The 14831-nt window shown below is 44.6% G+C and overlaps 1 protein-coding gene across 3 annotated transcripts in view; it reads right to left on the reverse strand.

Annotated features, from left to right (window-relative positions):
- LOC117765049 (serine/threonine-protein kinase WNK2-like) overlaps window positions 1-14831 on the reverse strand; it is a 42138-nt gene that overhangs the window by 4751 nt on the left and 22556 nt on the right. The window contains exons 8-29 of one of the 3 annotated variants that reach the window (XM_034591277.1): window positions 14239-14518; window positions 14037-14152; window positions 12819-13739; window positions 11018-12199; window positions 10868-10906; window positions 10192-10386; window positions 10007-10021; window positions 9602-9898; window positions 8940-9233; window positions 8735-8778; window positions 7825-7984; window positions 7605-7721; window positions 6878-7048; window positions 6521-6563; window positions 6136-6234; window positions 4996-5789; window positions 4568-4625; window positions 4404-4474; window positions 3582-4237; window positions 2744-2970; window positions 2361-2585; window positions 1367-1465 (exon numbers count right to left, since the gene is read on the reverse strand). In XM_034591277.1, coding sequence (XP_034447168.1) covers window positions 1367-1465; window positions 2361-2585; window positions 2744-2970; window positions 3582-4237; window positions 4404-4474; window positions 4568-4625; window positions 4996-5789; window positions 6136-6234; window positions 6521-6563; window positions 6878-7048; window positions 7605-7721; window positions 7825-7984; window positions 8735-8778; window positions 8940-9233; window positions 9602-9898; window positions 10007-10021; window positions 10192-10386; window positions 10868-10906; window positions 11018-12199; window positions 12819-13739; window positions 14037-14152; window positions 14239-14518 — 6103 coding nt within the window. Of the gene's footprint in view, window positions 1-1366; window positions 1466-2360; window positions 2586-2743; window positions 2971-3581; window positions 4238-4403; window positions 4475-4567; window positions 4626-4995; window positions 5790-6135; window positions 6235-6520; window positions 6564-6877; window positions 7049-7604; window positions 7722-7824; window positions 7985-8734; window positions 8779-8939; window positions 9234-9601; window positions 10022-10191; window positions 10387-10867; window positions 10907-11017; window positions 12200-12818; window positions 13740-14036; window positions 14153-14238; window positions 14519-14831 lie in introns of all 3 variants that reach the window. The other 2 variants (XM_034591276.1, XM_034591278.1) reach the window with 2 other exon arrangements.

Raw genomic sequence — 14831 nt, forward strand, 5'->3', positions numbered from 1 at the left:
GCCATTTAAACTTGTGGGGTCCCCACAAAGCTACTGTAGTCCACAAACACACATCCATACGTCCCAACAGGCACACTGCTTGTTTCAAATCTGACCTCAGGCCCATGTTTGGAGAGGATTAGCCATTCACAAGCTCAGTATGTCTGTGGCGCCAGAAGCACTGCACAAAGCATTTGTATGATGGGGAGGGGGTTGTACCCCCAAATGAATGGTTATGAGTGTAATCGTGGCTCGGTGGATTGTATATAATTGCCAGAGGAAATTGTGTGTATAGAGAAATATCTACAATTATTATGATAATTAAGCATTGAAGGCCACACATTAAGATTTAAGAGGCGTGCACACCCTGGAAATCTTTCCTTCTAAATCTCCAAACCAAGACACTGGATGGTCTAAGGGGTCAATTAAAAATTTCAGAAGCAATAGCAACTTAATCTTTTCTTATTACTTTCACACTAAGACACAGCATCTTACTTCAGCATAAACACATCTTTAGCAGGTATAGTTGTCATCTCAACGTGTGATCTACCTGCCTACACAAATCACACCAGGTCTGAAGTCATCCTGCATCTCTGCTGCACAGATACGGGATCAAAGAAAGGTAGCATGTGGCCTAAATGCATGTCTTACATACATGAACCATCAGCCACTGTGTCTTTTGTGATCATACTACTGGAATCAGAAACTCACGAGAATTTTAAATTGTTGATAAAAAGGCTGCAATCAAATTCACATTGTCGACAGGTAAATTATATCAGAGGATGATTAATTTATCACTCTGATGGTATCCTTTCATCACCGCAAATTTCCAAAAACGTCACTGAAAGCCAGATTTTAAATCAGGGTTTGGGAAAGTAATGGGTGACAGTTACTTCTGTGCCACCTCGATTCCATTGCCAATGCTGATTTTTAACTTAATTCGCTAAGATTATAATAGTGGTCATACTTGCTAAAGCTCTTCTCTTGGAAATGACAAACGAACCTGGGATCCAACAGAATTATTTTCTAACCTAAGGTGTAAATATGACCCGTTTCACTGATTGCTTGAAGGAAAGGAAACATTTTCTGGTTGCACAAACCTTTCAGTGTGCCTATGTTATACAGGATCAAATGACTTTGTTTATCATACCAAAAATCTTGTGCATGTGATGGATATCCTCTGGCTGTCAAAACAAAAATTATACAGAACACAAGGTTGTTGAGGGAAAGGGCAGGTGGTAGGGATGTAAGATGGGTGATGAATATCAGATGAGGATATAAGAGTAATGATATTATATATCATAAAAAACATTGTTAATAGAGAGAGAGGTAGGTTAATAAAGACATGGAAATGAGTGAGGGGAAATAGAAAAGAACAAATACAAACAGATGGACAGAGACACAGGTCCACTGAGGAATCTAGTGCGTGGTTTGCTACTAGATTTATAGGTGACTCTCTCTGACGTTTGGTGGTAAACCGTCCAGCCTGTAAAAATGAATATAAGAGGGAAGAAGAGAAGAAACAAGAGAGACACTTTGTAAAAGTGCACAGAGACTGCGATGTGAAACCCCCACCATCAAAAGCACCAGCAAAGGATATCAGGAGTGTACGAAATGCAGGATACCAATATTACATCTGGTTAATAATAAACATTGTAATTATCATCAGTCTGATTTAATTACAACTGATTATGAGCAACATCAGGGGAACCAGAAATAAAAACTCCCAATCAGTTAAAGATACTGTAGTTGTGTTTTGGTTTTTGCTTGGTGGTCAATTTGCATACTGTGTATTTAATGTGGTCAAATCAAAGTATTTACTGTGTTTATAGAACAATTTGCAACATCTAGCGATAGTAGTGCTTCTAGCATAAAACCAAAAAATACATTTTTATTTGAGAGATTGAAATGTGAAATTTTACTAAAAGAAAAATGTCAATCTAAAAAAAGAAATGATTCAGCCAGTTAACACAAGAAACAGAAGCTTCTGGGGCTAAGTTTGACTGAGGCACAGATTTGACAAAAACAAATTCAGATATTAATTCAGTCATGAGCAGCACAAATAGGCCGAGTTGTTGATCATCTTTAGATCAACTAGCTTGTAATGTATTGAGGTAAAACATAAACAAAAACAACCCACAAGTACCACTTTCCTTAACTGAACACATGTTAGCCACCATTCGACCTTAATGGCGGTTTAGTAGATAGCATGACCCATCCACACACACACACACACACACACACACACACACACACACACACACACACACACACACACACACACACACACACACACACACACACACACACACACACACACACACACACACACACACACACACACACACACACAAGCATGCAGATGAACCTATAATGTGTACCTTGGCCAGGGCCTGCTTGAGGGGCCATTCCATCGCCATGTAGTCCAGCGTAGATGTTGTCTGAAGAGAACGAGCCCTTCAGCGAACAGGGTTGCTGTGTGTGAACCTGCTCTGGGGCAGTATGGGGATGACTGCTAGAGCTGGAGCTGCCACTGGAGTGGGCAGAGCCATCAGACAGAACTGAACTTTTAGCCGGGGAGCTGGATGAACTGGCACAGCTCTCACCTAGGAAAAGAAACAAGCATGACTCAGAATGAATCACTCTGTGAATCATACACCTACAGTTTTCTGAGCCTGACGTCATCCGTGTGTTTACCAGTGCAAAAGAAATTGTGCTTCAGACTGAAGCACTAATCACACAACCACCCCCACCACACACACACCTTTCCTCTCAGTGGCGGTGTTAAGATTGTTTTTAAGTTGCTGCACCATCGGATTGAGCAGTTTTCCAGCCTTCAGCTTGTGTTTGCTGGCTCTACGCCTCCGGCCACTTGGGGGTGCTGCATGAAGTGAACCCACGTTGGGAGGTAGACTTTTGCCCAGCTCCTTGTACAGATGCTCAATCTCACCCCTCTGGAATGCCTGCAGCTCAGAGATCTCCTTCATGTGTCTGGTGAGAAAGTTACAGGGAGAGCAGACAAAAAATTAGCTTAAAGGGCCACTGAGAGGCTGCTTTTCATGGTCTTTTTTCAAGATTCCTTTCGTAACTTACACTCCGTTTAATCATGGCTTGCAGAGATGATACCTATGTCTCTCCTCATTTGTGTGTTGAATTACTGATTCATTTCAAAACCTCATCTTTTAGAAACAAGTTGAAACAACTCAGCTGACAAACCTCATCGTCATAGCATTTGTGGGTTCAAGGCAGTCATTAATGTCCCTGGAAATATTGAGGTCACATGGTGCCCACCTGCAAACTGATTTACCATCATTTTGCCTTTCCAACCTTAACTGTCCACACACAAACCCAGAAGCAGCTTTGGGTTCATTATTTTATCAATCAATCCTCAAATAATCCTCCTCGTGCTGTATAATTTAAACCTGTCCACTTCATTCCACATCACCTTGATTTTTTATTTCATTATAAACAATTAATTTTGGAGAAACTCTGCATAAAAACCAAATATTGCATTCTGACGAAGATAAATGATGAATTTAAGGCTGAACATTAAAAACATTTGCTGCAGCTTTGCATGAGTGCATCTGTGGAAGTTACTTTACTTTTCTCTTAGTTTTTGTAGCTCCTTCTTCATATCTGCATCCTCAAACTCAGAGTCGTTGTCACTGCTGATGTAAGATGAGTGGGCATGTCCTGCTGAAGGTGAGGGCACGTGACCATTCATTGCCACGGGCTGTCGGCTTGGTGAATCCGAGCTCTGCTCACTTTTGCTCCGACCAGTGCGCCGTAGGAAGGCCACTGCCCTCTTCATGAGGTCACTACCACTGTGCTCAGACAGGGCATGAGCTGGGGGAGCGGGGTGGGCCGGAGGGAGAGCTATGCTGCTGCTGTCCTCATCTGCTGAGTCAGAGTAGAGGTGGTGGTAGTTGTTATGCATCGGACTGTCAATGGTCTGGGCTCGGGGGATATGGTGCGGGGTGACATCAGAACTGGAGGTGGGGGTGGCTTTGTAGAAGTCTGGTGGGGCAGAGTAGCGGTTACTACCGTGGGGTTTGGATGTTCCTGCTTTCTCCTCGTCGGCTGCAGTCCCCACACAGGATCTGCCCACAGCCATACAACCCTTCTCTTTCCTGCCTTTTCCCTGGGTCTGACTGTGAGACCCTCCAGAACCACTAGAGGGTGCTGTAGAACTGCAGGTGCTGCGGCTTGTCTTACTTTTCTCTAAACGATATATGACATCCGGAGAAGTGGGAATGATCTGGAAAGAAGAGCAGCTCATGTTCATAACAAAATCAAGTTCCATAAACGTCATAAACAAGTACACTTGACAAGCCTGTAATGTGATCTAATTTGGTCAATGGTCATTTTTGTTGAGCTGATTTGTTTAAAGGATTATGAGCAAAGGAAAGAAAGTGGGTTCTTACTTGAAAACGGCTTTTGGATCCGTATGAAGTGGAGCTGGCAGTTGCATCTCTTCCTTTCAAAACCCTGTCAGCTAAAGGAACAGGAAGGATAATGTCTTGTAAAACTATTTTAAAAAGAGAAATGATTAATGTGATATGGACATTACATAAATCATTTGACCTACCTGCCACTGCAGAGTCACTTAGTGCACCCACACTATCTGTGCGCTCCAGAATCTGAGGCTAAGATAGAAAGAGAGAAGTGTTTGTGTGGGAGCTTGGAATAATAATAATGTCAAACAGTAATTCACTACATGCGCTAGATCAGCATGATGAGGCGGCTACCCAGTAACCTCTCCTGACGTCAGTTTTGTCTTAATGAGTCAAACCTCTACTTAAAATGAAGCTGTCAGAGGAAGCGATCACGAAACATTATTGTACTCACAGCAGGACTTTTCAGTAAACTTTCTAAACACAGTAATGGTCTTAGCCAGTAGTCAAATCAATAACAGTGCAGGGGAAACAATTCAATGATGATTCCAATAAAAATAACAAACATCTGCACACATTTCTCACTCTCTCTCTTAAATATAGAAAACACAGTGTATTTTACCAGTGGGTCCCCCTTCTTCTTTGCAAGTCCTCCCTCAGTGCTCTGGCCGTCCGAGACTGGCGGGGTGACCACTCCCTCTGTGCTGGAGGCCTGGGGATCAGATGTCGAACTTGGAGGCTGCGAGGGAGCATGCTCCTGGTACAACAGGTTTCTCAGCTTCTCATCCAGAGTCTTGATGGTGCGGTCAACAAACTCCACCCTGCGTGGTCCCTCACTGTCTGACTCTCCTGGCCCCCCACTTGCGGGCTGCTGGTGGCTTGATGACTGAGAGTTTTGGGAGGTCTGATGTGCTGGACTCTGGGGCTGGGAGGTCACTGTCCCAGGCTGCATGGGCGTGGCATAGGGTTGCTGCAGGACCACAGACTGATGGGAGGCGAGCTGAGGGGGTAGCTCTCCAATAGGACTGGCCTTCTCGATGGGCTGATTTGTCTGAGACGAGGCCAAAACTCCAGCTGCTCCTTTATCAATGGCATTCACATCCAGAGAGACAGGTGGCACAATAGCACAGCATGGAATTTCCGTCACCATAGAGACAGCAGAGATGCAAGGTTCTTCCACAGGAAGGGAGTTTTGATGTCTGACTCCAGCAGCAATGGCATGTTTAGTTACACAGGGCTGAGTCTGCTGGACCCGAGATTTTCCAATGTTTTGGTCTGGAGGTTGTACTGAGCTCTGAGCAGCAGGGGGCAGAGCGGGGGAGGAGGAGGGTGGGTTTTGAGACGATAAAGATGCGACCGGGGTAGTCACTGCAGTTGTGTTGCAGTTGGGCCTGACTGATGATGAGTTCTCAGCTTCTGAAGAAAGAAAAAGATCAGAGTTAATTACAGGGAAACAGATTGGGAGTTAAATAGCCAAGACTGAGAAGAAAAGGGTCTGAGTCCTGTGAGTGCCAGAGTGTTATATCACAGCTTGTCTTCCCCCATCAGGATCTGTCAGCTGGAGTATAAATCCTGCCGTTCTACCACTGCAGAAGCACTCTTATATAACTGACCCCACCGGTATAACTGCACCGGCGCACACTCGAATGCATGTGAAGCCTCTTCAGTAACGAGAGCAGCAAGTGAGACACCAACAGTTCAGTTCATTCTATAGAAAATATGAGAATTTGGTCTGATAAGCAGTAAGTAATATGTTGCATACCCTGGGCTGGAGTGATCTGAGATGCAGTCTTCTTATTGTCTGGCATGGGCGTCTCGGCTACAGGGCAGATGATAAACCAGCGCTTCCCAGTATGGAGGACTGTCAAGCAGGGAGAGAAAGAAAGTCTCATAAAACCCCATTTATTACAAAATCACTTCAGTAGATGAGCTAAATTTACTGACTGATGATTCAAAGAAAACTAACACAGATTGGAAGAATACAAACTGATTTTCATTCATTCAATCATTCATATTCCAAAGTCAAACCATAACAGGCTTCTTAAATGTAAATATCTATAAATGTACAGGAAACCACTTACTAGAACTGAAAAGTGTACATGGACTTTGTTTAAATTAATACGAGTTTCTGGGGATCAAAGTCTTACCATTTTGTTGGTACACCGGCTGTGGGGTGCTGGGCGCTGATGCCTTCAATCCCAAAAGAACAAGAAGGATTACTTTAAAGAGCTGATGCATGTGCATTCATTTAATAGACATGTGAAAAGTTTCCTCAAGTAGCCAAAGAGACAAACTTCAGAAATAAATTCAGTTAGACACATAGTTTCACATCAGCAAAAAATGTATTTATGGCATCTCTCGTTGGCAGCATGCAGGCAAAGTCATCTTGAGAGTCTGTAGAGAGTCATCTTGAGAGTGCTGTCAGGATGATGTATCCAAGGAAGGGGCACTCGTAGACAGATTACACTATTACAGCTACTAACTATCAGCGCTTCCTTTCTCACCTCTGTTCCTAGTGTGTCAGTTCCTTCGCTCCGTTTGGGACTGCCTCCCTGGTCAGAGTTCCTCTCACCCTCTGTGTCCTCACTCAGTATGTCCTCAGCTTTGTCCACAATGTCCTTCATTTGTTCAATGAAGACCTCTCTTTCCACAGGTAAAATGAAATCGTTCTCCACCTGAGAGGAAGGATGGAGAAAAAGACAACAGGTTTTTAAATTCTTTATCTTAACAAGCAATAGCTAAATTAAACTGTGGTCATGGCTGCGCCAGGATCAACAGATGCATGTTTTTAGTGACTCTAAAGAGTAGAATAAATACAATTATTGAAATTGCACATATATTGTCTTAATGTAATTTGCTGCCAACATTAAGCAAACCTAGTCTCAAGTTGAATGTATTTGTATGTAGAAAGTATTTATATTTTCTGATAATTTGTTCATCAAGCTTCACAAGCAGGGATTTGCCTTGGACCAACTGTCTTATCCACAACAAGTTAGTGGATATGGAGTTAACATTTATGCTATGAAAAATTCATCTGTCTATAAATATGAACCAAACTTGAACTGGTTGAGGTTGGAGGAGAGAGAAAGAGCAAGACAGAAACACTGAGATTTTTTGCTGCATTGCAGCTGCGAACAGCACCACACAGAGTTTCAGAGCCATAAGAAAACTTCTAAGGCAACGCACAACTGACAGACACTACTGACTGAACTGACAGACACTCCTGCATACCATGTATGTGGCAATCTCCTCTGGTGCATCTCCGTCCAGGTCAAACTTGAATGTGACCATCTTATGGTTGTGAGTTTCCAACTGACACTCTACCATCTTATCCCCAGTGTTACACACCTGCAGGAACAACAGACAAATACATACATTATCTATTATTTCTTACATAGGCTTTAAGTAATATGTCCCTTATTAGGATGTATAAATATATATATTTACTCACATTGAGCATGCTGAGTTTTGGCCTGCTGGTTTTCTCTTGACGAGAGCGAGTGCGTGTTGACCTGCGATGGTGTTTGCGGACTTTCCCTTCTCCTTTGCCTCCATGTGTCCCCTCATAACCATCACTCATCTCCTTCCCTGACGTGGCGTCAGAGGTGACACTTAATTGGGGAAGAAACAACATTAGTGTAAGTAATATTATCTGAATAGCCAACACAAAGCTTTACTATTCAGGGGAGCTATTGCTATTATATACCTGTATGTTAGAAACTAAAATAGCAGATATGTACATATTGTCTTATCAGTGTACCAACTACAGAAGCTGGACAAAGAGAAATACTGTTACAATAAGGCGTGTGATGAATAAAAGAAGTTCTTTAAGTAAAATGTTTAGATAAGCACCTCTAGCGCGATACAGAGACTAAAATCTTTGACTGGTGGATAAAAGAGGGCTTCACGTCTTGAACTTCACTCAATACAGAGGTTAAAAGAATGACAGATGCCATCAGTGTGCCTCAGAGTGACATCAACGTGTTTACTTCAGGAGGAAGAGGTAGTTGGTTAAACATCACTTTTGATGTTCAGTGGAACACTCAATGTTTTCTAAACAAAAACAATGTCTCTGTAAACTACAGCAACAGTAGTGTAGCGAACCAGTGTCAGTGAGAACATGTCTGTTTACAAGTGTTACAGAGTGTTGGTGTGGCTACTATAACAGTGTAAACACAAACTTCCACATTTTCAAATAAGGAAGACCATGTTTATTATTAAAAAAAATTTAGGTCAGTGCCTATCAAACTGAATTTTCATCTAGAGATTAATGTTCATTTGACAACATATGAGATTACACTTATCAGATAGGTATTTATTACAAGTGCAATCACTGACTTGTCACCTAGAAAAATAAGTACCTGTCATAGCTCTGTCCTGCAGTGTGTTTCTCTGTGGTTTGATCCTGAAAACAAACAACCAGAGAGAGGGTTTCAGATAATGTATCTGATTGTGAAGAGAGAGAGAGAAACAGTGATATTGTATGCGAGTGTACTGGTATGTTTTCAAAGCACTGTGGGTAGAGGAAGAAAAAAGTTGGAAAAAGAGTGAGTCATGTGTCAGTACCTCCGTGTTGGTCTCTGCAGCTCCTGTTAGAGAACCGAGAGGTTTCTGCTGAGTCACACTGGAGCTGGCAGACCCAGATGATGCTTGCTGAGAGTCCGAGGGCTGCAGCACAGGAATTTGGCTCTGAACCTGACTCTGGGCCTGCAGGGCCAGCTGGCATGGGTTACTCTTGTCCAGATTGGCAACAGTGGTGGCTGCGCCTGGATCAGTTCCATTATAAAGAGGTGAGGAGAAAAGTGCAGGCTGGACTGGCTGAGCAGAGGGGACAAGCTCAGGATGGCTGACCTGGGCCTGCTGGGGACAAACAAGATTACACATAGTCATCATCTTTCCCCATCATTATTACAAGTATAACTACCACATATTGGAAGATGCTGAATCCTTTTGGTGTTCAACAATGTATTTGGCTGTTATGTTGTTTCTTTACAAGATTTCTTCCTACATCTGAACCATTTATCTTAATCGACTTTAACATATAAAGGCTCATTATCCTTCAGCTACGGAACAACAACACAGCTATGAGCAAACAAAGCTCTAAAACAATGTGACAGAGATTATCACAGTCAAAGACTACAACCACCCTTAACACACAGGAACACTCAAAACTCCAGTTCACACCTTCTTGGTAAACAACAGCACTCCATAGCACCCATCATAATTACCTGTATCAGAGGCTGAGTGCTGCCATTTGTGGGAGGGTGTGTGTTGTGGGAAGGGGAAATGTGCATGTGTATGGGATGGGTGTTTAATGCAGATATAAGTGCTGGTTGTGAATGAGGAGCTTCATATCTAACACTCTGCTTCAGAGCAGTGTTGGGCTGGTGCTGTGGGGATGCGGGTTCCATCTTACCCAGCCCAGGTGAGGGGGAAGGTATGAGGGACACTGGGATGGGTGAGACTAATGCATTTTCAATGTGTAAAGGGGAGAGAGGGGAGACAGAGGGGGTAATTGGAAGAGTCTGTCCGGGAGAAAGAAAGATGTGATTAAGAGAAGAGGTGGTTGAAGGGTGAGGGGCAGTGTAGGGGTAAGGATAGGATGATTCACAGTCAGTCACAGCTGTCATCACCTGGACTGTGGGATACTGTGAAGGAAATTGAAGGAAAAGAAAATGGAAGAAACAGAGGAAAATCAAATACTCTAAAGAATAATGTTCAAACAAATATAGGAGGAGGATAGAAGATACATTGTTTCAAGTCAATGCTGTTACTGATCTGTAATACAATGTAAGAAATTAGTAAAAAAAAAAAATACCTGGGGTTGGTGTGTTGGTGGTAGAGAGGTTGATATCTGCAAAGGTTGGAATTGTTGATTGACATTAGCCTGGGCCATTGGCTGTTGAGGGGGAAGTGCCTGGGTCAGCATACTGGGAGCAAACTGGCTGAGATTCTGCGCATGGCCCTGTCCATCTTGTCCAAGCAGGGATATGCTCTGTCCAGCAGGAATATTCTACGGATGAAAAAGGAAGAGAAAAAGAGAGAGAAGTGGTCAAGTTATGGCAGGGCTTCCAATTTGACCTCTCCTTTTGGAAACCTGCATTTCCTGCTATTGATTCCAGAATAATTCATACTTTCCTGTCTCTAAGCAAAGTAAGCCTCGGAGGGCTGGCGGATGCAGCAGCTTAAACCACTGTTATTGTTTTCATTACTGCTTACATTATCTCTCCGTTGGCTCCTGTCCGAGGAAACTCCTGTTTATTGAGTTGTTCATTTTTTTCCCCATTCAACTGCTGTTCAAGAAACACAGCTGCTTCCAATTCGGCTGCACCAAATCAAACCCAGGGACCATAATATGAGTAGGAGCAAATCTAATAACAGCACTGCCACAAATAGTGTTCCCTTGTTGAGGTGCAGTAATTTCTCTCCCTCCCCTAGTGAGTCCTACAGTGAGTCCTACAGTAACAAAATGCATTGAGACAAAGGCATTCTACCTGATTCAGGAGAGCAGCGATGTAAAGATAGGGTTGAAACTGATGAAAAATGAAAACAGGGCGAGTCAGAGGAGGAGAAACAAACATAAAAACACAAAACTGGGGCACTGTGTATGCCACTAAGCTCTAATGCACCACTTCTAAACTCACCTGTTGAGAAATATGTGCAGCCTGGCTATGCTGGGAAGAGGCAGGAAGGCTCTGAGGAGTCACCATCTGAGTAGCCCCTCCATAGGTCTGTGAAGCAGCAGTGGGCTGTGCAGGATGGTACTGGCTCTGAGCTGGAGCAGACTGTTGGTGCAGGACATTGAGGGCCGAGTGTGCATAGCTCTGAGAGGCAGCATCAGGGGGACCTGCAGCAGGGTAACTCTGATGTGTGGCTGAAACCTGCACAGCTGATGTTGCTGTGAGATGAGGGTGAGAAGCTGGGGTCTGAACATGTTGGACAGTAGACTGGGACACGTCCTGGATTTGATGTGCAATTGCTGCGTGCATGGCTTTCTGCTGTAGAGCTGGGGTGTGCAATTGCTGCTGACTGGGATACTGATGACTTTGAGATTGGTGGATAGGCTGTTGTGCAATTTGTTGGTGTAGGGGATGCACAGTATCTTGGTTATGCTGGAGTTGAGGTTGAATATAAGCCTGTCCAGCATTCTGTGTTTGTATGCTGGATTGAGTGTTTTGTGGTAAGGGCTGTTGGTGCTCTTGCTGAACGGGGATCTGTTGGTTGTAAAGTGCTGGTGTGGAGGAGCTCTGACAAGGTTGCTGACTTGGCAGTTTGACTGCAGCTTGGACATGCTGCAGTGTGTGTGCGGGATGACACTGGGCTGTGGCTGCAACAGCTGCGCCTACAGATGCAAGAGGCTGATGTGCTGGCAGGGCGGCTGCTGCTGTAGTCAGTTGCTGAACTGGAGGTGGATATCCTGATGTAGACTGAGCCTGTTGTTGAGAGGGAGCCACATAGTTCTGACACGTTTGTTGGACTTGCAAAGAAAAAGTTGAAGAGTTTGCTGCTGTTGCCGGTTGCTGTTGGTAGCCTGCTGCTTGGTGGCTCTGTGCAACATGTTGTGGCACAGATGAGGCTGAAATAAGTGCTGCAGCTTGGGTCTGTTGCACAGTTGGAGGTGGATAGCCAGCAGCGTTGCATGCATGCTGGATGTTGACTAAACATTGACCGGCTGGAGCTGGTGTTGCAGCACTAGGTGGACCAGTATATGGAGCTGCAGGGTAACTGGGTCCAGGCTGGAGGTACTGCAGTGGTGTGGTCATTGCTGTGCTGGAAGAAGGCAGGCCTTGGACAGAATGTTGATTCTGTTGCCCTGCAGAACTGGTCTAAGGAAAACAAAGTGGGGAAATTAAAGTTAATTAAAGAATTATACAGGTCATGGATAAAATCACAAAAGCTAATAATTGTGCTGATTGCATTTAGTCATACCGAATGCGAGTATAACGAGAGGATAAAGGATAAACATAAGTTAATGAAACATCTGTTACAACAATGAGCAGGCGGTGACAGGTGTGAGATAAAATAAGGACCCAAGGGAGGAATAGCAGACTGACAGGAGGGAGATCAGACAGCCACCCCTTCTTCAACCAGAGGCCATCTATTCAAGGCAAGCTAAGGAGAAAGATTGCTGTAGCGTTCAGCCAGTAAAGCAGAAAGGGAAAAATATAAAAAAAACTAGAAAGGGATTTGTTAGGGTAAATCAGCAGAAATTGTGCCAGTTAGAGATTTTGCCACTGGCCTCCGACATGATCAAGCTTATCATTTCTAAGAAGACGGTCAGCTCTGGAGGCCTATGCAGGCAGCAAGACTCAGACAGTGGACAGGAGATCAGACCAGCTCCATGCAGAATAACGTTGTGCCTTCTACTGGCAGGGAGAAATCAGTTAAGCAGGTGTTGGGCTCCATATAGGAAACCAAAGTTGCTTGTCTGCTACTGTAACCTACCACTCCCACAGCCCCGGTAACTTGCTGCTCTCCGGCACTGAATCTAATCATGCTGTCCTGGAGGGGTTCTTGATCCGCAACTGAGCTGCCACCCAGGAGATGACTCGTCAGGCTGCTGCCTCCATCGCTGCGAGCAGGACTGTGTGCAGCTGAGGGGTGCAGCAATGAGGCCTGGGAGGGTGTGGCATGACAGGGGGCTGCTTTGCGGCCGGTTATATTGAACAGGGACTTCTGCAGCAGTGAGAAATCAGAGCAATCGCTGGAACCTTTTGGCCGACCATAACCAGGGGGGGTCATGGTTCCACCAGAGGACGGCTGGTGCCTTAAGTCACATGGACAGTGGTGTGCTGGCATGGCAAAAGAAGGGTAGCGGTGGCTTCCTTCTCGTGACTTCAAAAGAAGCAAAGAGAGGCAGGCCTGGCACATGTGGGTTTTATGCATTGCAAAATGGTGGTTGTGATGACTAGTTACACTCAGAAGGCTGCTGAGGTCAGAATGTCTGCGTCCACTTGGCACAGGTAGTGCTGAGTTCTCACTGGCCTCTGATGTCGTTCTGATGCCGGTGTCACTCAGGCGACGATATTCAGAAAGTGACGACACAGGGGAGAGCTGCAGCAGAGGCAGAACACCCTGGGTGGGAAACCCGTCGCCAGCCTCTGAGTGAAGCTCAGAGGGGCTGAGTTCGGACTGGTTCTCTGGTACTGTGAAGCTGGGGCTGGGACTAATCGATCTCCGAGATTGACTGAAGGCATGCAGTTGAGCATTGTGGTTGCCCCTGCGTGTGTCAATAACAGGAGCACTTCCTCTCCGGGCTGCTGCTCCCAATCGAGTCCTGAGCTCTGGACTCAGTGCTCCCCCCCATATTTCACCCTTCTCACAGGAGTGAGGCCGATCTGTGAGAAAAGGGCTACTGCTCTGGAACTAATTGAGGAGCAACCCAAAAGCAAAACATATGTTACTCAAAACGAACAGATTATAACCAAAATAAAGTTGTTGTAATGATAAGATCAGGACAAACAAATTTGCTTGCAAGGATACATGAATGTAATGAAAGTGCTAATGAAGATTGATTCCCTAAAAAGAAATGCATATGTGTGAATGTAGCACCCGTGTTCAGTATCAAGGCAAAGTGAACAGTCACTGCTTTGAAAAAACTGTGTATATTAAACTATATCTGATCATACATTGTCCACCTGGGTGTGTGCTCTTGATACAGACCTGCTGCGTTGCCATAGTAATAGGCTCCAGCAGGGACTGGTAGAGGACACTCTGCTGGCTGCTGTGGGAGTCTGAGTACACAGTGGAGCCCATGCCACTGTCAAGCGTGCGGTCTGCTGCAGAGACACACGCAAATCATGCACTCATAAAAAAGTCAAAGATTGAATTTGTGTTTTAAGTGGAGGAGAGCAGAATCTCTTACATGTGACTGAGGTGGCACTGGCTGGTAGGTTACACAGCGTGTTGTGCTGGTCTGCATCTTGCTCATCTGGTTCCAGCATAGGGGGCTGTCCTACATGTGCAGCCCCAGCTGAGATGCCCTGAGACGGAGTCATCTGGACCCTGTGTCCTCCTTCACCCTGATCCGCTGCAACTGCAGCAGACACTGTTCTCTCTCTTCTCCATTTGATCAGTGCCACGCGATCCCTGATCGACTTTCCCACAGTCTTAGCATCACTCTCGTGGAAGAAGCCAGCCTCCACCTGACAAAGAAAAGGAAAGAGCATGACTTCCAGGGTATTTTTAGCACGGAGCATGTGAGAGAAAAGAGGATGCATTAAAAATGGGAGCGTGTAAGGGAGAAAAGGGGATCAGAGTAATTGGGAACTGCTCCCTCTGTCAGCGGTTAGTTCATTGTTTAGAACTGATACATCTGCAAATAAAAAAAGCATTGTATTGAAGACTACATTATGAATTTGATTAGGCTTCATTAGCAAAAAAGCAATAATGAATGACCAGGAGATCCAGCTTCATCATTAGTGAAATATTACATCTCCGAGGTTGCCTGTGTGAAGA

This window comes from Hippoglossus hippoglossus, chromosome 7 (genome assembly GCF_009819705.1).
Source record: "Hippoglossus hippoglossus isolate fHipHip1 chromosome 7, fHipHip1.pri, whole genome shotgun sequence".
Classification (NCBI taxonomy): Eukaryota; Metazoa; Chordata; class Actinopteri; order Pleuronectiformes; family Pleuronectidae; genus Hippoglossus; species Hippoglossus hippoglossus.